At 48.6% G+C, this 23127-nt stretch overlaps 1 protein-coding gene across 1 annotated transcript in view; it reads left to right on the top strand.

Annotated features, from left to right (window-relative positions):
- The window catches only part of ATF7IP2 (activating transcription factor 7 interacting protein 2), a 280782-nt gene that overhangs the window by 213468 nt on the left and 44187 nt on the right, over nt 1-23127 (top strand). Inside the window, exon 10 of the mRNA XM_086941363.1 lies at nt 16330-16937. Within this exon, the coding sequence (XP_086797489.1) occupies nt 16330-16937 (608 nt within the window). The remainder of the gene's footprint in view (nt 1-16329; nt 16938-23127) is intronic.

The following is a 23127-nucleotide window of genomic DNA, read 5'->3' as shown; positions in this document are numbered from 1 at the left end:
CTCTCACCCAGTCAAGAGATCAGGGCTAGATCCAACACCGTTTTTTAGCTCACTGCACCATCCCAGTTTCAGAACCTGGCTGTATGCAAATTAGTCTGTTCCTGTCCCAGTGCATGATGGGAACAGGGCAAACCAAACTACAAAAGCCAATTCTTACACTGGGAAGGAAACAAGCTCCCGGGGACCGGTTTCTGGCATTACAGCCGTCTTCGGCCCGGTTTGCTTGAATCCTGATGGTGCATTGAGCAAGGGTCTCACATCTGAGAATACCCTTCCACGCTTAGGGTGGACAAAAATATTTACAACAAGGGGTGGTGAGGGACAGAGTCTCTGAATTAAGCAGAAAGCTCTCACCCAGTCAAGAGATCAGGGCTAGATCCAACACCGTTTTTTAGCTCACTGCACCATCCCAGTTTCAGAACCTGGCTGTATGCAAATTAGTCTGTTCCTGTCCCAGTGCATGATGGGAACAGGGCAAACCAAACTACAAAAGCCAATTCTTACACTGGGAAGGAAACAAGCTCCCGGGGACCGGTTTCTGGCATTACAGCCGTCTTCGGCCCGGTTTGCTTGAACTGGGTAAGAGTGGTCTGCTCAATTCAGACACTCTGTTCATCACCACCCCCTTTTGTAAATCGATTTTGGCCACTATAGGTGTGGCAGGGTATACTCAGACATGAGTCCCTTTCTCACTGCTCCATCGGGATTCAAGCAAGCCGGGCCGAAGAGGCTGAAATGCCAGAAACCGTTCCCCGGTAGCTTGTCTCCTTTCTGGTAAAGAATTGGCTTGGTAGTTTAGTCTGCCCTGTTCCCATGATGCACTGGGCCAGGGACAGACTGATTTGCATATAGCCAGGTTCTGAGCTGGGATGGGGCAGTGAGATAAATAACGGTGATGGATCAAGCCCTGATCTTTGGACTGGGTAAGAGTGGTCTGCTCAATTCAGACACTCTGTTCATCACCACCCCCTTTTGTAAATCGATTAAAGTTTGGAAAATGTCATGCAGATTCATCAACCGGCGCCTAAGTTATTCCAAATAGAATGTTGCAGATTTCCTATGGATAATAGGTCCTAACTATAACTACCTACTGGCAACTGCCAGTAGGTAATATATATAAAAAATTTACTCCAGTATTCGAGCTTTCAAAGATTCACATACCTGAATCATTTCCCCGTCGTCGAGACGGGAGTCTCCGGTGTATAAAAAATCAATGGTTAGCAGTATAGCTAACTGAATAAAGGCCTAGGCCCATTTCCCTTTTGCAACCCATAATCTTTGTTATGTATAAAAGAACCAAACTTTTCCCTTAGCCAATCAGAGCCACTCATCCTCTAGAACCCTCCTGAGAGAACCTTTTGCCCCTCAGATTTTCTACCGGCACGTTGTGCTAGGGAGTCTCCTTTGAGCTCTGCTCAAACTCTGGATTTCCAACTTTGTAGAAGCTGCTTTTCTTTCTGTTTCGTGTGGATTTTAGAATTTGGTAATCTATTTCTCATCTACATCCTTGAATGTCTGGAAAAGAGAAGGGTCTTTTAAGAGCCTGTGCCACCTGCTCTAAAAAGACTCTACACTGATTTTATTATTTTTTTTTTTGATTTTAAAAAAAATCTTTTTATTGTTTCAAAAAAAAAAAAACATGAGGGAGGACCATCATAAGTACAAAGTGTCCGAAATTCCATAATGAAAAAAGACTCTACAATAACCCAGCAAATCAACAAGGCACATGGTCCCTATTCAAGGCCCGCCGCTGCAATGTCAAGCCCCCTCAATCAGCATAGCATCGCACCGGAAACCAGGGCTCTAGGTCATCATTCAGCTACTCATGCAGGACCACCCTCCAAATCGATCTACTCCCAACCCCCTGCCGCTGGCGCTGTTATCTAAAATAGTGAGTGTTATTAATGAAGCCCACGGGCGTACGAGCGCTTTATAAATTGATTTTAACATAACATAACATTAAATACTACCCTAGTGTGTGGAATGTGTGCAGATCATCGCATCAATAATACTAATAATCACCGCAACCACTTGGAAGTCGGGGATCATCTCCCACGCTAATCTCCCTAAGACCAGAGGAAGTCGCCTGTTAATGTTCCTCCTCCGTTAACGCGCCGGAGTCCGAGCCTGTGTCTGAGTCTGACGTCCGGAGCTCCATCACCAAGGCCTCCCACTCCCGCGCCGCCTCCATCGCCCCATCGCTATGGGATCTATGAGCCTGCTGCAATTGAACTGAACTCTCGCTGCCCGCCCAAATAAGCAATGCCGCCTTCCATCTAGTATAGCTAGGGCCAGCTATCGCCTTCCAGTTGGACGTAATTTCCCTCTTGGCCAGGAGTCCCAGGTCTATAAACTTGCTAGTTATCTTATTTTTGCTAGTGTGTGCAAACCAGTGTAATAGGCAAGCTCCTTTATCCATAGCAATCTGTTGCTCAGTTACTCTACAGAGAAACTCAGGTATCTTCTCCCAATATGTTCCCAACTGCGGACAGTCCCACAGCATGTGGCTCAGGTCTGCACCCTGCAGCTGGCACCGGGGGCAGTTTGCAGTGTCGATCCGGAAATACTGAATAATTTTAGCTGGCGTGAGGTATGCCCTATGTAATATGAAAAATTGGATCAGCTGGAACCTAGCGTTCCTGGTACTCTTCCATGCTCTTTTAAGTATCTGCGACCAGGCTGCGTCGGGTATTGCCTTATCTAAGCCCGTCGCCCATTGCTCCCGTACCTTTTGTAGCGAGTTGAGCCCCTCTCCTAGCATTCGTTTATATAGGCAGGTAACCGCCTTATATGTGCCTGTTGCCATCACTACGTATTGACACGCTCCGCTTGTAGGTGGTTCTGAGAGGCCAGCACCCCAGTGCTTCTGTATGGCGGCGATCAGTGCCGCGTGTATCAGGAAATGGCCACGTGGAAGACCAAAGGTCTCCTGCAACGTACTATAGGGTAATAGTTCGCCTTCTGCATACAGGTTGTCCACCATCTGCTGGCCCAGCGCCTCCCATTCCGCAAGGCCGGACCAATCCCCACCATGTTGCAACGCCGTACACATGCCCAGCGGTATCTCGGGAGCGTAAGGGCGCAGTACCCCAATTCTATTGTGGAACCATTTGCAACAATGCCTTAGGGTCCCCTCCACCAGCGATAAATCAGCAGTCCTCAGCCGCTGTTGCAGGATCACGAAGGACAAAACATGCCACGGCACCTCCGGTACGGACTGCCCCCCCCGCCCCGGCCCCCGAAAATCCAACGCCACCGCCTGAGTAAGAAAAGTTGGAATTGCGCAGCCAAATAGTACAATTCAAAATCCTGGGCATCAAGGCCCCCTTCAGCTCTCGGCCACATCAATGTATCCAGCTCCACCCTGCGCCGACATGCACCCCAGATAAAGCTGCCCACCGCGGAACGGAGTTGTTGGAAAAAAACAACTGGTATCCGTATCGGTAGGGTCTGGAAGAAGTATAAGAGGCGAGGAAGCACCACCATCTTTAGTAGCGCCACACGACCTGCCACTGACAGTGGCTGGGTCCCCCAGAACCTCATGCTACCCCTCAGGCCTCTCATTGCTCTACCGATGTTACCCTTCAAGGAGATCCTCCTCAGCATGATACACCTGTGTTCCCAAGTATGGGAGGCACCTAGGTTCCCATGCCAGATCGAGCGGTAGTGCGGGCGGGTCGCATGTACGAACGAGACACCGGGAACACGCAGGGCTTCGCCCAGTTAACCCGCACACCCGATATGTCCCTTAAACGGTCCAGGATAGAGCTCGCCCCGTTCAGGGCCTCCCCCGCATCTCCCAAAAACATTAAGAGGTCGTCCGCATTAAGCGAAATATAGTGCGCTTGGTCGAGGAGCCGCAGGCCACGGTAACCCCCCCCATCCTAGCGCGCTCGGCCAATGGCTCTACCGCAAGGGCAAACAACAGTGCCCCACCGGATAACAGGAGGAAACAACACTACCAACACGAACCCTGGCAGTCGCCGACGAGTACAGTATTTCAGTCCAACGGACATAACCGGCTCCAAGCCCGAAGGCTGTCATGACTGAGAAAAGATAGGCCATTTCAGACTGTCGAACGCCTTAGCAATATCTACTGAAAGGACCATCGCTTGCCCCTCCATTCCACAGCCTCCATCCAATATCCCTATCAACCGACGTATGCTACTGGCGGTATTGCGCGTCGGAATAAAGCCGGCTTGGTCAGGATGCACCAACCGCGTCATAAAGGGGAGTAGTCTAGTGGCCAGCACTTGGCTCAGTATTTTATAGTAAGTGATGAGCATAGATAGAGGCCTGTACGCGGCCGGGTCCGTCGGAGGTTTCCCTGGCTTGAGGTGCGGAACAATAATGGCTTCCCTAATAGAAGACGGCAGTATCCCTTTTTGTCTAGCCTCCTTGTACATCACCAATAATCTGGGAGCCAGGAGGTCAATATACGTTAGATAGAATTCAATAGGCAAACCATCGCTTCCCAGTGTTTTGTTGCGCGCCAATTGCTTAATGGCACAGCGTATTTCAGCCAATGTAATATCCTGACCAAGAACCTCCGCTTCCTCCTCCTCAATTGCGGGTAGCTCCAGGCCCTCCAGAAACGCCTGAGTATCTACCTCGCCAGTCTGTAATTGGCTGTTGTAGAGACTCGCATAAAAAGATCTAAATCTGTCATTAATTCGATGTTGCGTATGTTCCAAGCGTCCCGAAGACGAGGTTAACACCAAGATAGGTACGCATCGAGGAGCGGTGTCAGCCAGCCAAGCCAGTAACATACCTACTTTGTCCCGTTCCGCATGCGCACGAGCCAAGTAAGCTCTATAATCAAAGCACCGTAAGCGCTCTAGCACCTCCGCTACCGCCTCTTTCGGGATTGAACCGTGTCGCGTGTCCCCAAGCCATCACAATGAGCTCTCTCAGCGTCTCGTAGGGCCAGTTCGCCCGCCTCGATTTCCTGCAGTAGCCGCTTCCTGACTCCCACCCATTTGGCAATACTGATCCCACGGACCACCACTTTGAAGGCATCCCATTCTAGGGCCGTCGTCGTAGCAGAGCCTGCATTCTCCGCAAAGTAGTGCTCTACCCGATCTCCCAGCTCCGCGCGAAAGACCTGGTCCTCCAACATCTCCGGACGCAATCTCCAAGTCGGGACCCTAGGGCGCTCCGCCACCCAACAGAAGGTTACCAACAACAGATTATGATCCGATATGGTACGCGTTAAGTACTCGCTGCTAGCCGCCAGTGATACCAAGCCGGTACTACACAAAATGGCGTCCAACCGCACGTGCAGGTCATGCAGGGCTGAGAAATAAGAGTAGTCAGTCTCCAGTTATCTTGCCATTGGGCCAGAACCTTGGCCAATCTAATAATCGGAGCCGTGGGTAGTAGAGGATGGGATCTGTCCATGGTGACGTCGACAACTGAGTTAAAGTCTCCCCCCATCAATACTGGCGTCGTGAAATAATTCGCGAGGGCAGATAATAAGCAGAGGGTCACCTCACGCCCATAAAGGCGGCCTCTAACCGCAACATAGCGGCCAGCAGGGTCTATCAATTGATCAATCATTTGAAAGGGGACTCCAATCCTAATCCAGATCAGAACCCCCATGCAAAGGCTGAGTAAGTGGTGTAATAAAGCTGTCCTCGCCATCTGCGCTGCAGTGCAAGCCCCTCAGCCCTAGTCAAATGTGTCTCCTGTAGGAAAGCCACCTGTGCGCCCCTACGTACCAAAGGAGTGGACCCTGCGTCTACGCTGCATGGAGTGCCATCCCCGAACATTCCAGGTCACGCATTTCACATAAGGTGACGGACCCATAAGTGATGCAAAAACCACACAAAATAGTCCCCCCCCCACCCCACCCCCCCTGTCTGGTTGCCAGGTGGTGGCACCACCATGCAAATGTACAACACTCAATAGCTCCACTTTCTCGATTAAGCTTATCAGCAAGCAAATTCCCCCAAATAGACCAGTCCCATCCCCAAACAACCCCACCTCACCCAATACATTTTCTCCCCCCCAAGAACGGGCACCAACATAGTGAATCCCATCCAAACTACTGCAACTACTCGCCTCGTGCGAAGCTAAGGCAAACTAACTAGTACCATCCGGTGGGGGTTGGATAGAGCCTAGGAAACAAGCTACAATAAACCAGAATCGCAACCAGTGCCCGCCCCAGAATCCCCTAGAAATGCAACCTCTCCCAGAAGCCCCCCGCAAATACTGTCGCTACTCCAACCCTAGTCAATCCTGGCCCAGTTTCACAGCCTTCCACTCATCCAATGCACCACAAGAACCCCCATCAGAGACAATCATTGCAGCACATCTAACCAGGACAGAGCTCCCAGTCCCATAGAGCGCACAAAGTCTACTCATCCAGCAGTCTGTCCACAGTTCCAGGGGTAACCAGCGGTAAACGAGCATCGTCCGACGCAGAGGACTCCGCCTCCGATCGTCCCTTGTCACTTCCAAGTTCTGAAGCCGTTGACAAGGCCCTCAGCAGTTCGCCGGAGATCGCTGTCAATGCTTCCAGTGCTCCCCTGCGCTCTATTGCCGTCTGCGAGGTCAATGGTTTCCGTAGACCTCGTCTTCGGTCTCGCAACCGTTGTGATCTGCGAGGCTGAGAGTCACTGGCCATTTCCCACGCTTCCGCTTCCTGGCCATCCTTGCCAGCCCTGTAAGACTCCAGCCAGTCCCATGATTCCTCCGGCGTGTCATAGAAGTGTGTCTTTACGTCCAGCATGATTCGCAACATGGCCAGGAAGAACAAAGAGTACTGAATCCCTTCTGCACGCAATTCTTTCTTAACAGCTTGGAAGGACAGGCGGCGCCGCTGTGTGTCCAGCGAGTAGTCCGGGAAGAGAGTAACACTGCTGTTGTCAACCTGAAAAGGGCCATTGCTACGGGCCCTCCAAAGGAGCAAGTCGGGGTCTTTAAAGTGCAGGAGCTGCGCCACCAACGGCCGCGGTGGACGCCCCTGTAACGGAGGCTTAGCTGGGACTCGATGCGCCCGCTCCAAGGTGTAAAAGCTCGAAAGCCCCTCAGGGGGCCACAACAGTTTTAAGCCAAGTTTCTAAGTAGTTCACCATGTCCGACCCTTCAATCTTTTTATGGCAGCCCCACCTCGCGAATGTTATTCCGCCTATTTCTGCCTTCCGCATCTTCCGCCCGCCGTTCCAGCACCGTTAGGCGATGCAGGACGCCCGCCATCATCGCAGATAGAGCGGTCTGTGCCGGTCCAATCTCCTGAAGCTTAGTTTCAGTTTTGTTCACCCGGTCAGAGTTTTGAGTGGTCCGCTCGCAGCAAACCCAGTCCCGTCGCCATCTGCGCAATGTCCTGCTGAAGGGCGACTCGAGAGTCCGCAATGGCCGTCAATATTTCATCCAGTTGGAGTTGAAGCCCCGGATCTTGAGGCAATTCCCGCTCTCCCCTATTCTCCTGAGGCGGGTATTCAGCGTTCGAGGGCGGCGGGTCTCCTTCCTTTTTTCCTTCCTTCCCCGAGGCTTGCCCATGGCTGCAGCTGTCAGCGCACTCCGATGCTGCGTTGCAGAGCCCCCGGCACCCTCCGATCTGTTCTAAGGATCAGCACCCAGGTCCGGGGAATCCGATATCCGTCCCTCTTCACTCCGTGTAGTCCCTAATGGCTGCCTCTCACCACAAGGCAGGCAGACCCAGCCGCTCCATCGCAGTCCCCGAGTGGGCAACAACAGTCAAGGCCCGCCGTCTACGCTCTCCCGGGTCCAGAGCGGCGTGTAGAGTCAAACAGTGGTGTTGCCAAGGAAAACCCTGCCCTCAGCCCGCTGACGCCCTCACAAAGCTCTTCCCGTTTTCCTCCAGGCAGGGGTGACCCCGACTCACCGCGGTCTTGCACGGGAGGGCAAGCAGAGGTCCGCTGCCCGTTACTGCGTTGCAGCGCTCAGTCTGCAGCCCCAAGTCCATCCATCTGCCCCGCTGCTGCACCCATTTGGCCTCGCTCCAGGGTGTAACACGCCCAGCAATGTGCCGCCAGGCTGCCGCTTGCCCCGTCGTCCAGAGGCCCTTTACAGGGAAAAGGTCGCCATTTTAAGTGCCACCACACAGTCAATGCAGCCTCGGGGCCCACTGAGCCGTTTTCACTGGCACCGCCCCTTACCTCCTGGGCCCCTCAAAGCGGCCATGTCCCCAGTCCGTGGTCCTCGCAGGTGAACAGGGGGGTCAAGGGGAGCAAGCTCCGGCATCCGCCAATCCTCCGTCCCCTAGTACGGTAAAGGATTATAAGAGCAAAAGAGTTACACGAAGCAGAAAGACCTCCACCTCTGTAAATTCGTGATAACCTCATCGATGCTTGAGATATTCTTCTCCTGTGCTGGGCCATAATAGAACTGGGTGTGGTCATGACGAGCTCAGCTCGTCATGAGCACACGAGCACCGTGCCTCATGACGAGCTGAGCTCGTCATGAGCATCGAAGGGGATAAAGGATAAATCAAAAACAGGGGGGGGGGATTTAAAGTAAAGGAAGAGATTAAATTATATATTTCAGTACTTCATATAAATTTGAATATAACAAGGGAAAACAGTATTTCGGTCCCATGGGCCTGCTCAATCAATATAAGTTGATCACAATGTAAATATTGAACATTCTTCATTCATTATATATATAAGCTTGTCTGAAATTAAAGTGAGAAATAAAACCGCATGGAACATGGGCCACAGTAAAAAGACTGATTAACATACACCTTGTAATGGCACAAGAAGCCCTTGTCCCTACTTCCGATAGAAAGCCTAACCCTACTCTTAGTCCCACAACCAGTCCAGCAACCAATTACATCAGAAGCCCTAATCGCTACTTCTAATTAAAAGTCTAACCCTAGCCCTAGTCCCTCGTCCCAACAATCAATAACACAGGAACCCCTAGTCCCTACTTCCCATAGAAATCCAATAGAAATCCTAAACCTAGCCCTAGTCCCATCCCTCCATTGATTGAATCACAGACCCAGAAACCAATCAGAACACTCAAATACCCAACCAATGAGGACCCTAACCCTAATCCAATAGAAACATCAGATACAACCACCAATCCGTGTACACATGTACCAAACAATATCAGACTATATAAGGCCCCAGCGACAAGGTTTGCTGGCCAGGGAGTTGGAAGCTGCTTTTCCTGTTCAGAAACTCCTAGGAGACAGACAGGCTCAATCCACACTTTGGATTTCTGCAGGTAAAGGCCTAACTATCTTTAAATCTAACAATACTGTTTGAATAAAACTTTACTCCCTCTACTAGCCAAAAAACGAAGTGCACAGTCCCTAGTAAACACAGTTTAAACAGCTCACAGAAGCACCCTCTGATGTAGAATATCCCTGTTGCTGGGGAGGGAGGCAGGGGGCTGGTTTCACTGGCTTGTGAACACAAAATGGTGGCTGGGGGTGCACTGTTTTAACATACAGGTCTTAGCACCGAGCAAAGGAGAAATTTGGAGGGAAAACTAAGTCATCTGCAATGAGAGGGAAAAACTACAGAGTTTGGACTGCAAATCCCACAATTCAACACGTTAAATGGAAGCAATCATGGGCAGGAAAAAACACAAGTTTAAAACCCAAAACAGGTGATAAAATATCAAATCACAGGCAGTTTAAAACTACAATTTTTAAACTGTAACAACCACAGGCAAAGACAGAAATCACAGAAAGGGAAAATTGTTTTTTTTAAACTTTTGTTTTGAGGAAGAGACAGCACTAGTCTGCCTCCTTACCACTTCCTGGACTCTTCTCACTGCAATCGGGGGCACAGGGAGGCTGCAACTCACAAGATGGAGGAGAAGGATTTGGGGTGCACCCAGCAAGGCCTTAAGGGGCCTGGGCTGGTGTGGGGGGACGGCTCAGAGTTGCCTGGTAGTTGAATAGCCAATCCCCAGTCCTGGGTCTGCTGGCCTGGGCTGACATTGCAGACTGCGTGTTATGGTGCAAACCATGAGTGAAAACACCGCATGGCACACTCACTGTGTGCCATGCCAAAGCCACTTAATGTGTTATATGTGAGTCACCCCTACAGCAGGCCTTGTTGCCCTAAGGCAGTGTGCACTGTACTAAACGTGAGGGCATATCTGCATGAGCAGATATGCCCCTGTGCTGCCTAATATAATTGCTAGATGGTACAAGTGAACAGGGAAGCCATCTTAAGTATACGTACTGAGCACTAGTCTAATGAGTTCCCCAGCTACATGGTTGCTTACTGAAACCGATGGTGTTTGGTATCAAACACCTTGTCTTAATAAATCTGTACTGTGACAGCACAAACTTTATTATAGCATGCACCGAGAGGGCACCTTCGAGGTGCCCCCTGAAAAACCTACCACTATCTAGTGTGAATGTCCTGACTGACTGACATTGACCAGCCTGCTACCACAGACATGTTTAGGGACCCCCTGCCTCTGATCTCTGAGGCCAGAAACAATGCCTGCTCTGGAGGAAGGTGGTCACAACTCCTTCAGCAAAATGTCTAGTAATTTAGCATATCGAGGCTAAGGGCTTCAAGCCTCTGCAGACTTTGATATGCAACACCGGTTTCCCCCAGACCTAAGGCCAATTTGGCACCAGGATAGATGAGAAAGTAGCTATGCAAGTGCAAACGTTACAGCAACAGGCTAGTAACACCCGTACGATGGGCTACCTGATGTGCTCCACGGAAAAAGGGTTCCACCTTTTCGCTTTTGGTGCATTAGGAACTCTGGGACAGTGTTATGCCCACTCCCCACAAGAAGTGGTCATGTAGGGGCTGTAAAGGCCCCAAGGGTAAGCAGCCCACTCGCTACTACCTTCATTATCCTTAGTGTTTAGGTGGCCCCTGACACCAGGAACTCAGATTTGTCTGCTTGAAGCCAAAGAAGAGTCGAAGATGTGAGAACTATGGATCAATCAATCAATCAATCATAGCATTTGTAAACGCACTACATACCCGTGAGGGTCTCTAGGCGCTAGCTAGGGTAGGGGATGCTGCTGTTCAAAAAGCCAGGTCTTGAGGAGTCCTCTGAAGGTAATTATGTCTTGGGTCTGCCGTAGGAAGATCGGGAGGGTGTTCCATGTCTTGGTGGTGAGTTGTGACAATGATCTGCCGCCGGCGGTCACTCTTCGGAAGCGGGGGACAGTGGCGAGGGCGCGGTCTGCGGAGCGGCGCTGGCGGGGGGGGGGGGTGTAGAAGCGGAGTCGGCTGTTGTGGTACGCTGGTCCGGTGTTGTGGAGCGCCTTGTGTGCGTGGGTGAGGAGTTTGAAGGTTATCCTCTTGTTGACAGGGAGCCAGTGCAGGTCTCTTAGGTATGGTTTGATGTGGCTGCGGCAGGGGATGTTGAGGATCAGGCGTACGGAGGCTTTCTGGATGCTTTGGAGCCGTTTCAGGAGTTTGGCCGAGGCTCCTGCGTAGAGGGCGTTTCCATAGTCCTGTCTGCTGCTGACGAGGACCTTGGATGACCATCCTTCTAGTTTCGGTTGGGATCCACTTGTAGATCCTGCGGAGCATGCGGAGGGTGTTGAAGCAGAAGGAGGAGACTTCGTTGATTGCTTAGTCATGGAGAGGGATGAGTCGAGGATGACCCCTAGGTTGCGTGCGTGGTCGGTGGGGCTGGAGCTGTTCCTAGTGCAGTCGGCCACCAAGAGTCACCCCAAGCCGAGAGGGTGGATCCGAGGATGAGGAACTCCGTCTTGTCAGAGTTCAGTTTCAGTTGGCTGTTCCTCATCCATTCTGCGACGGCCTTCATTCCTTTGTGGAGGTTGGCTTTGGCGGTGTGGGGGTCTTTGGTGAGGGAGAGGATCAGCTGGGTGTCGTCGGCGTAGGAGATGATGTTGAGGTCGTGCAGTCGGGCGACGTGGGCAAGCAGTGCCATGTAGATGTTGAACAGCGTTGGGATGAGCCCTGGGGTACGCCGCAGATGATCTCAGTGGCTTTGGAGTGGAAGGCGGGGAGGTAGACGCTCTGTGTTCTGCCGGAGAGGAAGGAGGTGGTCTAGTCCAGTGCTTTCTCTTGGATCCCGGCGTCGTGGAGGCGTGTGCGTAGGGTGCGGTGGCAGACCGTGTCGAAGGCTGCTGACAGGTCCAGGAGGATGAGTGTCACGCTTTCTCCGTTGTCTAGCAGGATCCTAATGTCATCGGTGGCAGCGATGCCGGTGGTATTGGTGCTGTGGTTGCTGTGCAATCCGGACTGAAACAGGTCTTGGATGCTGTTCTCCTCGAGGAAGCTGGTCAGTTGTTTGTTGACTGTTTTCTTGATGACCTTCGCCAGGAATGGGAGCAGAGAGATGGGTCGGACGTTCTTGAGGTCCTTGGGGTCCGCTTTGGGTTTCTTGAGTAATGCGTGGATCTCAGCGTGTTTCCAGCTCTCCGGAAAGTTCATGGTCTCAAAGGAGACGTTGATGGTTTTCCGGAGGTGTGGTGCGATGGTGGTGCTGGCTTTGTTGAAGATGTGGTGTGGGCAGGGGTCTGACGGGGATCCGGAGTGGATGGTGTTCATTATCTTGATGGTATCGTCGTCGTTGATGTTGGTTCAGGAGAGTAGGCGGTTGGTGCGGATGGTGGTCGTCGTGGGGGACGGGGTCTCGATGGTTGCTGGGGTGGTCGCGGCGTTGAGGCTGTCCTGGATATCTGTGATCTTGCGGTGGAAGAAGGTGGCCAGTGAGTCGCACAGGTCTTGCGACGGTGGGATGTTGTTGGTGTTGGAGCTGGGTTTGGAGATTTCCTTCACAATGTTGAAGAGCTCTTTGCTGTTGTGTGTGTTGTTGTCTAGGCGGTCTTTGAAGGAGACCCTTTTATGGGATTTGATGCGGTGGTGGTGTCTGCGTGTGGCGTTCTTGTGGGTTGCGTAGCTTTCTGGTGTTCGTTGATTGATCCATTTCTTCTCCCACTTTCGGCAGGTTTGCTTGGAAGTCTGGAGCTCTTCGGAGAACCCAGCTGGCTTTCTTTCTGGTGTGGCTGTTGGGGGGGCATCTTGAGCGGGTTGAGGGTGTCGGCACAGTCGTTGATCCAGTGTCTGAGGTTACGGTGTCGGGGTCGGTGGGGTCGGCGGGTGGGCTCTGGGCGAGGGTGGTGGCTAGCTGGTCTTCGGTGACTTTGCTCTAGCATCGGCAAAGCATCTGTTGACTATGGTGCTGCGTGATGGGTTCTTGAAGGTGAAGTGGATGCAGCGATGGTCGGACCAGCATCTACTTGGCTCATAACTCTGCCTGACTGCTGTACTTCCGTCATCCAGTAGTGGAACAGCCTCCCCAAACCCTTGGAGGCCTGCCAAGCACTTCCTGGACCCGCAGCATCTCCTTTAGAGTGGGGGAGCCAGTTCTCTGCACCAGAAGTCACCAAATGCAGCTGCCTACTGTAACTCTTGGGCCCACCGAGGGAGCAGCACCCCAGCAAGAGGTATTTGTGCTTTAGGTCATTTGTGTGTCCCAGCCAGGTTTGGAGATGACAGGAGCCCAGGAGCCGACTCGCACCAATACCTGAGGTACCGAGCCAGTTGCAAGCACCAAATCTTCATGTGTTCAGTCGGGACACCACCGCCACCAAAATGTACCTGCACGTCGAGGAACTCTGAGAGAGTACAGCTCCACACTGAGAGGAGCCCTGCTTTGTTTCTTTTCCGTCTTCTGCAGGTACACCAAGAACCCTGAGAGCCTCAAACTCATCTACTCGCCGTACTCCCCAGCCCGTGCACATGTAAACCAACATTGTCTCCGTGGTCCTGAGACACTCAAGAGCTGAGCCCCCCTTTGGGTTCTTCCAGACTGGTCCTTCAGTTCCCCTTTGCAGACTTTTTCTTACAGCGTTCGAGGCTACCTCTGCGTAAAGCACCTCTATATCCGAACACCCCAGGGCCGGTAAACTTGAACTCATGGTGCTCTCTTGGACCTTGGCCTTGGTCCCTACTTACCTTAAATCCAGAACAACAGTCCTGTAAGTCGTTTTTATGTGTACCTATGCAGCATATCTTTTCCTATAGGATAACATTCTCTTTACTGAGGCTCATGCCTCAGATATGACATCTGTCATTTTGTACTGTTTTACTGTAAAATTTGAAGTACTTGCCTTATTCCGATAAATTTGGTGTCTAAAATTCTATTAAAAAGTTATTTTTCTAAATTGGTCTTGAGTTTCTTCTTTAGTGTGCGTCTCAGTTATTGACTGTGTGTACAACTCCTGCTTAACACTGCCCTCTGATAAACTAAACTGCTCACCCACACTACCACAAAGAGAGCATTTGGGATTGTTAATCTAAGCCCTGTAAGCCAATAAGGGTCGTCTGGACTTTCTGCACAGTGTACCTCATTTTGTTACACTATATAAATGCCAGCTCCTAAATGATGGTGTGCAGCGACTTGTTCATCAAGTCATCTCCTTTGCAGCTTGTTTTTTTAAGTTAGAAGGATTTACAGGTTGTAGGTAATCTTCACAAAAACCTACAATTGGTTTGAGATGCCTAGATGTGAATAAGAAAGCTAGAACCTTTTCCAAAGCTGGGGTTGTTAAGCTGTAAAGAAGAATGCAGGATCTGGGCCTTCTAGATATGTGAAGGCCTTTGTCCCCAGTTAGTGGGCAATTTTTTTTTTTAATCCTAAGAGAAGTTAGTAGAGAATAGAACACATTTGCAGGAGCATGACTGACACATACATTAGTGGATCTAACCGTGGCTTAAGCTCAATTAGTTTCCAGGTATTGATTGGTGCTCATAGAATTTGAGGGCAATATATAGGAGGTTCAGGTGGAAACATAGACTAAAGGACTTATTAACTGATGTAGGTAACAATGAACTATGATTCTAAAAACTCACATTGAAAAGTAGTTTCGTATGTTATACAGCATACCCTTGATGGTGTACGTAGAATCACTGTAGTCACTCTCTAAGAAAACAGTTGTGGGTGCTTGTGGCGAAACTGGAGAGGACAGGTACAAATATGATGGTATAAGAAAATAATTTGAGAGGCCATTTAAATGTGGAGAGCAACTGACTGTCGATAACAAAGTGGGGTATTTCACACTATGGGATATTTAGAAACTGAAGCAGTGCTAGCAAAGTATTTTAGTCAGGCATCCTGGAGGCTGACATTTCTACAATAGACAACTGCATCAAATGTATCTGATATCCTGATTTGAAAAAGAGGGAAGAATTGTATGCCTTTTCATAAAGCCCAGTGTACGATTGGACAGGAGAGTTGTCTGGTGGAAGACCAAATGTGTATAAGGCATGTCGCTTCTCAAATTGAGATAGAGCTCAGTAGCTCAGCCGTTAGTAAACCTACCCATAATAATTAATCGCATATCGTGAATTGAAAAAAAAACAGAAAATAAATATGGGCCATACCGTGATTTTTTCACTGCCTAGTTTTACACACTTTTTCAACCAAATCTTTCTTCCTGTTTGGTCACACTGCTGAATTCCTTTGTGACATTCGCATACATGCCAAAATAGGTGATTCAGGCAAGTGACTCTAAATTGTTTTTTTTAATGCCAAAAATGTATTTATTTTGGCTATCTCCTGCCTGAAATCTCCTCTGCTTCAGTAGAAGTCAATGGGGAAAATGTATTCTCCTGATTATTTTTTTTATTTAAATCCCCCACTTTCCTTTACTAAAATGTTGGCAAGTATGCCTACGGTTCTATTTTGGGAGCCATGCAGAAGCGCACATCTCTCCGATTCCCAAACCAGGTAATGTTTGAAAGCTATGCTCCTATTCCAGATCTCATGTTTCTGGAGTTTTCTCAAGATCATCTGTTTTGGTCTCCATTGAGAACATGAGTATGTTCCTTGGTATCACATCCTTGGTTTCTTCTTAGAAAATGGGGTGTTGTATCTAAAGAATTCTATTAACTTGGGTCGTTAAACCCTTGATGACAGAAAAGAGTAATCTTGAGAATTAAATCAGCTACCCTCAATTGAAAATGTGTTGTACTAGATCAAAAGATTAAATTCAACAATATCCAGGCAAATAGGCCTTTGAAATCATGTTTTTTATGTTCTCTCATTCATTTCAGCTCCCTGCGCGTTTTCACTTGTGTTAGGAGCTATGTCCGTGTTCACGGTCTCTGTTGCACAATTATGTTATTGTATGTTTATAGCTAAACCATTATTTGAAATAAGATTGCTGTGGATGCCAGATGTTGGGGATGGTTATTAGTGGAGGGTTTAGAGAGAGTGCTATTGTTTTGATGAATTGCTTTACAAATGTTTGCCACCCAATGTGCATGCTGTTAAAAAGGAGTTCAAATTGTTGAATTGGTACCCTGCACATACATTAAAAGACATGAACCTGTAACTACATGCATCTTCGTTTACCTTTTTTCTTCAGTGTAATAAATTACAATTGCCTTGTATTTGCAGCTGTGACAATTAAAGAGGAAGAATCATCCCTGAAAATTCAAAACCCCCACTGTAAAGAAATGGAAGCCACTGGGACAAAAAGTTTGTGGAGCCTGACAAATGTGAACGATCATAAAATGAGTGCCTTCCTAGGAATGCAAAAATATTTCCAATCTATCAAGTCACCACAAAGGTCTAATTTGGAACATGTAAACTCTCCAGAAGTTAGTAGAGTTTCAATAAGCACCAAAATGAACCCTAATGACGAGGCTACCAAAGAATTAAGCCAGAAATCTTTTGGAGTTTCTGAAAATGCTGCACAACCAACATTTGATAAATCAAATTATGGGAAAATAGAACAGTCAAACCTGGAATTGAAAGGAGTGCAGAAGAGCAGGACAGGGCCTTTAGCAACTTATTCGAAGAATGTTGAGAAGACATTACAAAACTTAACCATTGAGAAAAGGACAAGTGTTGAAAGCATTGCAAAACCACTGAACACAGTGTTGCCTGACACTCTGAGGCCACAGTATATGTCACATGTAGGATCTGTGTTAGACAACAGAACTAGATCATTTCAAACCAGCTTAACATCTCAAGATAAGGAAACAACAAAAAAGTCAAATCAGGTACTGTACTTTTTAGATTTCTTTTTCAATTAAAATAGTTAAGGTTCATAGACCTGAATACATGTAGAGCATTATGTTGCTTGGTGTTGGAGAATATCTTAGCATTTTTATTTTATTGCACTGTAGAAACTGTATTTGATTGCTCATGGATGGAATAATAATTCTACCCACAGGCAACTGACTTTTTACTAATCCACATTTAAATGAGTAGCACTGATACTTTCAGATTTGATTTGATTTTGCGTGTATCTTGTTATTTTAATGTGAAACTTTGCAATTATTTTTTCCACCATCAGCCTGGAAGTTTACAAGCATGAGGTGATCTTTTTCGTCAAATCTTCACCTCAGTCTGGTTTGAAGTATTTTGTACTGCCTTTACATAGGTGAGGTCTGTTAGGCTGTCTAGACCCTCAGAAACGACGAGCATCAGATGTTTTTTTCTGATAATGGGGGAGGTTGTGGGTACCGACCGTTCAGGTGATTTAAAAAAAACCGATGAGGCACAATAGGAGTATAAAACCTAAATGAAAGTCACTGTGTTCTTTCAAAAATTAATATTCTCCCAAAAGAGGAATCTCTGTGCTCTAATTTTCCATGAAGGGGCTCAGAAGAGAAGGCTAAAAAGTACTTAAAAAATTAATCACTTTTTACAAAATTTGGAGCTAGAGGCTTGAACTCCACCTTGAGGAACTGATATATTGATTGTAGGGGGAAGGTGTTATGTGGTAGAAGAGGAGCTGGCCATGGAAGATTAAGAAAAGCTTTACAGGATGGAAAAGGGGGTTCCTGTAGGAGGAATATGTTGCTTCTCCAGGCTAAACACTTTCTCCTAAACAAGAATATTCTAGCTGATTTATTTCTGTCTTTTTATGATAGATACAACAGAGATAAGTACAATCTTTTAAAATGTATAGTACAGTGACTGTTGTTTGCCAAACCAGATTAGTAGTGATCTTCTACTACAATGCTGACTCTGGATACTGTTACGAATGGGGGATGCTTACCTTTTAAACCTAGTCTTAAATTCCTCCATTGACAACATTACTGGGCAAGAAGTACATTGCTACACGCTCTGCCCTAGTAGGTATGATTCAATCTCTTAGTCGTATTATATAGTGGCTACGTTTGTCCTAGGATGGGAAAAGTAAGAGGTGATCATTCCTCAGTTTACTTGTGCTTGGACATTTTTCTCATGTTGGGTTACTACAATTCCATTTTGCAGCGTGAATCTTTCTGTATTTACTATGTGTCAGAGAATCTCGATGCTCCTCGGGATCCGGGTGATGCTCTAATGGGTCCACCTCCAGATCTCCCCAAGCTCGGTTAGTATATGTACCCCGAGCTTAGAGGTGATCAGGCGAGGGAAAAAGGAGGGGCCGGGATGGTGCAGCACGGCTGAGGCAATCTGAAACGACAAAGAACAACCCGTTAACAAAGGCCAGTGACCCCTCCCTAGTCTCCTGATTCCCCTGTGGATTTCCATACACCTGGGTGAATGACTCCGCGTGGAACGACTAGGTATGACCCTGGGGCCTCTCCTATTGTGGCACTTCTGGAAGGCAACCTATAATACACAAGCACCGGTTATCTTCTCTATTTCAACTACCGTGCTTACCTAACGTACTGGTGGGGCCTAACTTGATACATACCTGGTTACTCTACCAGAAACCACTAAAGATGAAAGCCAGCGTCCCCTTCATAAAATGTCACTCAGCCTACCCAAAGTACAAAGGACCGCTCCCCTTCTGTTCCGTCACAGAAGAGCCGGTCAAAATTCAATGTTCATAGCACCAGAGCCCCAAAAGAAAGAGCAGGTCATATATGAAAAGAGCAAGTTCCACAGCTACAATACGCGTCTCCTGTCACCTACCGCTAACCGAAATGAGTCAAGTGTTCCTGGGCTCTTCGGTAGATAGCGTCTGATGAGAGGCATCAGCCTTTGTGGAAAAGACTTCCTCACTGCGCCAAACGGAAATTAATAATCTCCCCAAAACAAAGCAAACAGGCGAATCAGGATTCCCCAACGCCTTCTCTCCTTTTCCCTCGGAGAACAAACACCCGGTGACCGTGTCTTCGCTAAACCGCAGCGAAGCACCACAGCAATGGAGGAGCGCATCAGCTGACCCACTCCTCATAGGTCCAAGAAACTTAGTCTGAAGGGGTCTGTGTCTTCGCGTAAATTGCAGGAGACCAGCAAAGCACCACAAGACCCTAAAGCAACCGAGTCACCCGACTCAGAGCGCTGATTTCGCTGTGTGTTCCAACACCAGCGGAAGATGCAGAGGGTGTCCGTGTCTTCGCGAAATATCGGCAAAGCACCACAGCACCGGAGATAACGGGCAGCCGCACCGCTACAGTACCTGACGAAGAACAGAATCCGATACCGGGTCGCATGGTCATCTGAGACTCGTAGTCCTTATAGATCAGGCAGGCGCTTTACTGTTGTGCATTCAGATCCTGACACTATGCTGTGCTTTATTCTGCCATCTAGTGGTTGGGTCCGGAATTGTAGTTTTTTTTTTGTGGCCCATGTGGACGAAAGAAAATCAACTAAATTAAAACTTTTCAAGACCACCAACTACAGGTCAGGTAACCAGGACGACGAGGGAGAAGGTTTTCTACCGAAATCTCTACGTTCAATGGAGAATGCGCTCGTAGGGCTCCCTGAGCGACGGAATGGGCAAAACACCTTTCAGCTTTTGCACAATTGTCACCATAAATACGTCCAGAAGGACCAGCATCCAGTCTGCAACCTCTGCCTGCCGCTCAACCACAACAGCGAGGACTGCAACGCGTGCCCGGCATTCACACCCTAGACCCTCAGAGTAAGAGAGAGGCAGAGATGGTCGAACCACACCATGCAGGCGCAGGGGCCACGTCCATCGCTCCGAGACTTGGACCTCTCCAGTGGAGAGGAGGAAAACATCGCAGAGGGACCGGAGGACTGCACAGTCATTGAAGTTCCAAAAAAGACTTTGAAGGAGGTAAGTGAGTCGTCGACCCCCAGACACTCGAAGCCAAGTCCTCAAGCGACACTCTTAGGAGTGAAGCGAAGTGCTCGAAGAGAACATTGCCACCGAAACTCTCAGCGAAGACAACTGCACCCAAGGACAAGCAGCCCAATGGATCTTTCGAAAAGGGCTCCCAGATAGCGAAAGCCTTCGAAAAATCAAGGTCGTCGAAGGATGCCCTGGCAAAGGACACCCCGGCGCTGAGGAAAGAATGGCCAACAACTACTTCAACGTCGACTACCTCGAATCGAAGCGCACAATCTCGAAGCCGAACAGGCCGCAGAGATGGGAGGGAAGGTAGAGGAGGCTCGAGGCAGAACTGGCGAGCATCCTGCTGCGAAAAAAGGACTTCAACGAAAGGATGAGCCAGTACACTATCCCGCCGAAGTCCGCCCTCAAAGTCGAAAGAGACGACAAGGATGACGAACTGCCGAAAACGCCTGAACCGGTCGAGGAACAGAAGGAGGAAGTATATTATTTTGAGAGCGAAGACGACGAGGATCAGCAGACCTACCAGGACTCGACTTCCTTGGAGGCACAAGACTTGGAGTGGCATGACCTCGTCGCCGAATTGCCAGAAGGAGTATACACCTACCCTTTGAGGCCTTAACTGCCAGATGACATAGGAATCTACAATTTGGTCATCCAAAAGACTGCACAGACATATGGGGTGAAACTGGAGGAAGAGAAGCCCAAGGCATGTTTCCTCCTGGAAACTCTGCTGCCTCAACAAACCAGGAGCCAGTTCCTGCCCATGCTCCCTAGTGTGCTGAACCAGGGAAGGGATGCCTTTAAAGAACCAGCAGTATGCAAAGCAGTAACTCCAAGGACGGAGAAAAAGTATAAGCATTTCTCAAAGGACCCTGCTTATATCCAGGGGTCAGGGCCAGCCGATTCCATTATCACAGCAACGGCTAGGAAAAGGGCCAATGTACCCACAAATGCCGGACTACCTCCAGACAAGGAGAGTAGAAGGATGGACCTCGTAGGGAGGAAGGTGGAACGGAGTGCAGCAATTTAATGGCGCATCGCAACTCCAACGCCCTGATCAACAGGCACGCATACCAGCACTGGGAGGAAGTGGGGCAACTCCTGAAGCATCTACCAGATCAGTACCAACAAAGGGCTGCTCACCTGGTAGAAGAAGGCAAGAACATGGCAAATACATGTTTAAAATCGACCTAGGATGCTGCGGACACGTCTAGCAGATGATCAGAGTGACCGAGAGAAGACACACAAGGCTTAGAATTTCAGGTTTCAAGCCAGAGGTGTAGAACAACATCCTGAACACTCCTTTTTAATGCTGAACAATTTTTTGGCACACCAGTTTGACAAGTTAACCCAGCTCACAAAGGACAACGAGACAGCAAGGTCCATGGGAGCACAGTCCTTTCGAGGGCGCTCAAACGGACGGGGCCAGACACGGAGAGGAGGCCACCAGCCTACCCCCAAGAGACTTCAAAATAAAGCAAATGTCCACCCTAACAACACCTCATTTTCATCCAGGAGTGGAGGAAGGTCACAACAGACAAAGGGATACTAAACATCATACCATATGGATACTGTATAGAGCTAGAAAAACAACCTCCAAACAGAAAACCAAGAAACAAGGCACAGTCAGCTAAAGAACTTTCGCTCTAGCGACTAGAGGCGCAGGAACTGCTCAGCAAGGAGGTGATAGAAATAGTGCAGCACAACCAAAGGAACAAGAGGGTTTACTACACTTACTTCCTCGTGCCAAAAGTGGATGAAATACTACAACCTATTCTAAATCTAAGGTTCTTGAACAAATTCATAAGGACTCAAAGATTCAAAATGACTGCCCTACAAGCGGTAATGCCACAAATACAACAAGGGGATTATATGGCAACTAGATTTTAAAGGACGCGCACTTGCACATCCCCAAAAAGCATAAACATAAGCACAAACGTCTACCAAGGCTTGTGATCAACCAAACTCACTACCAATTCACAGTACTGGCATTCGGGTTCAAATCCGCACCAAGTGTGTTTACAAAATGCCTAGCTGCTGTCGCAGCACACCTACGAAGGCAAGGAATACACATATACCCCTATCTTGACAACTGGCTCGTAAAGGCAAGTTTGTACAGCCACTGCAAACACCTACAGCAAGTCTTACAAACACTGACCCAACTGGGTTTCTCAATCCATTGGAAAAAAATTGTCAACAGAACCGTAGCAGATCAAGATATTCTTAGGGGCGGAGATCGACACCATACAGGCCAAAGTGTTCCCAGCAGGAAGAGAACATTGGTGATACTGAAGGAAACACGTCTGTACCGCAAGGGGCAAGTTCTGACAGTGAGGACGGTGAGCAAGCTGATAGGGGATGATGGGGTCATGCAGTCACCTAGTCCCAAATATTCGACTCCACATGAGACCATTCCAGGAATAGATACAGCAGCGATGGTCACAGGCAACAGGGAGTTGGGAAGATCTAGTGGTTGTCACAATATAAAACTTTTTAAAATAAATAAAATAAACACGCAGTGCATCAGGAAATAGCGTGGTGGAACAAGGAAAACATATCACAGGGGAAACCATTCACACAACCAACTCCAACAGTGACCATCACAACGGACACCTCCCAGCTGGGTTGGGGCACGCACATGAACAAACTCAAGGTGAGGGGACTATGGTCGCAGCAAGATACGGTCAGACACATCAACCAGCTAGAACTAAAAACTGTGTTCCTAGCCTTAAAAGATTTTCAGAAGGAGCTGTACGGAAACAGGTTGTTGATCCAAACAGACAACACTACAACCATGTTCTACATCAACCAACAAGGAGGAACACAATTAGTAGCACTATCAGGGCTAGCACAGGAAATATGGACATGGGCCATTCCACTGGAAATAGACCTACTAGCAATCTCCCAGCGAAGGACAATGTGGAAGCAGACAGACTCAGCAGGCAGACGTCAGCATCCCACGAATGGGAGATCAACCAACAGGAAATAGAGAAGGTATTCCGGAAGTGGGGTACACCGCAAATAGACCTATTTGCAACACACCAAAATGCAGAATGCCAAAACTTCGCATCCAGACAGCCATACCATCGGTCACAAGGGAATGCCCTATGGATAAGCTGGTCAAAGACATTTGCATACGCTTTTCCTCTGATACCACTGATACACAGGGTACTCAGCATATGCAGGAT

Source organism: Lissotriton vulgaris, chromosome 10, assembly GCF_964263255.1.
Source record: "Lissotriton vulgaris chromosome 10, aLisVul1.2, whole genome shotgun sequence".
NCBI lineage: Eukaryota > Metazoa > Chordata > Amphibia > Caudata > Salamandridae > Lissotriton > Lissotriton vulgaris.
This window is presented reverse-complemented; position numbering and strand designations above follow the sequence as displayed.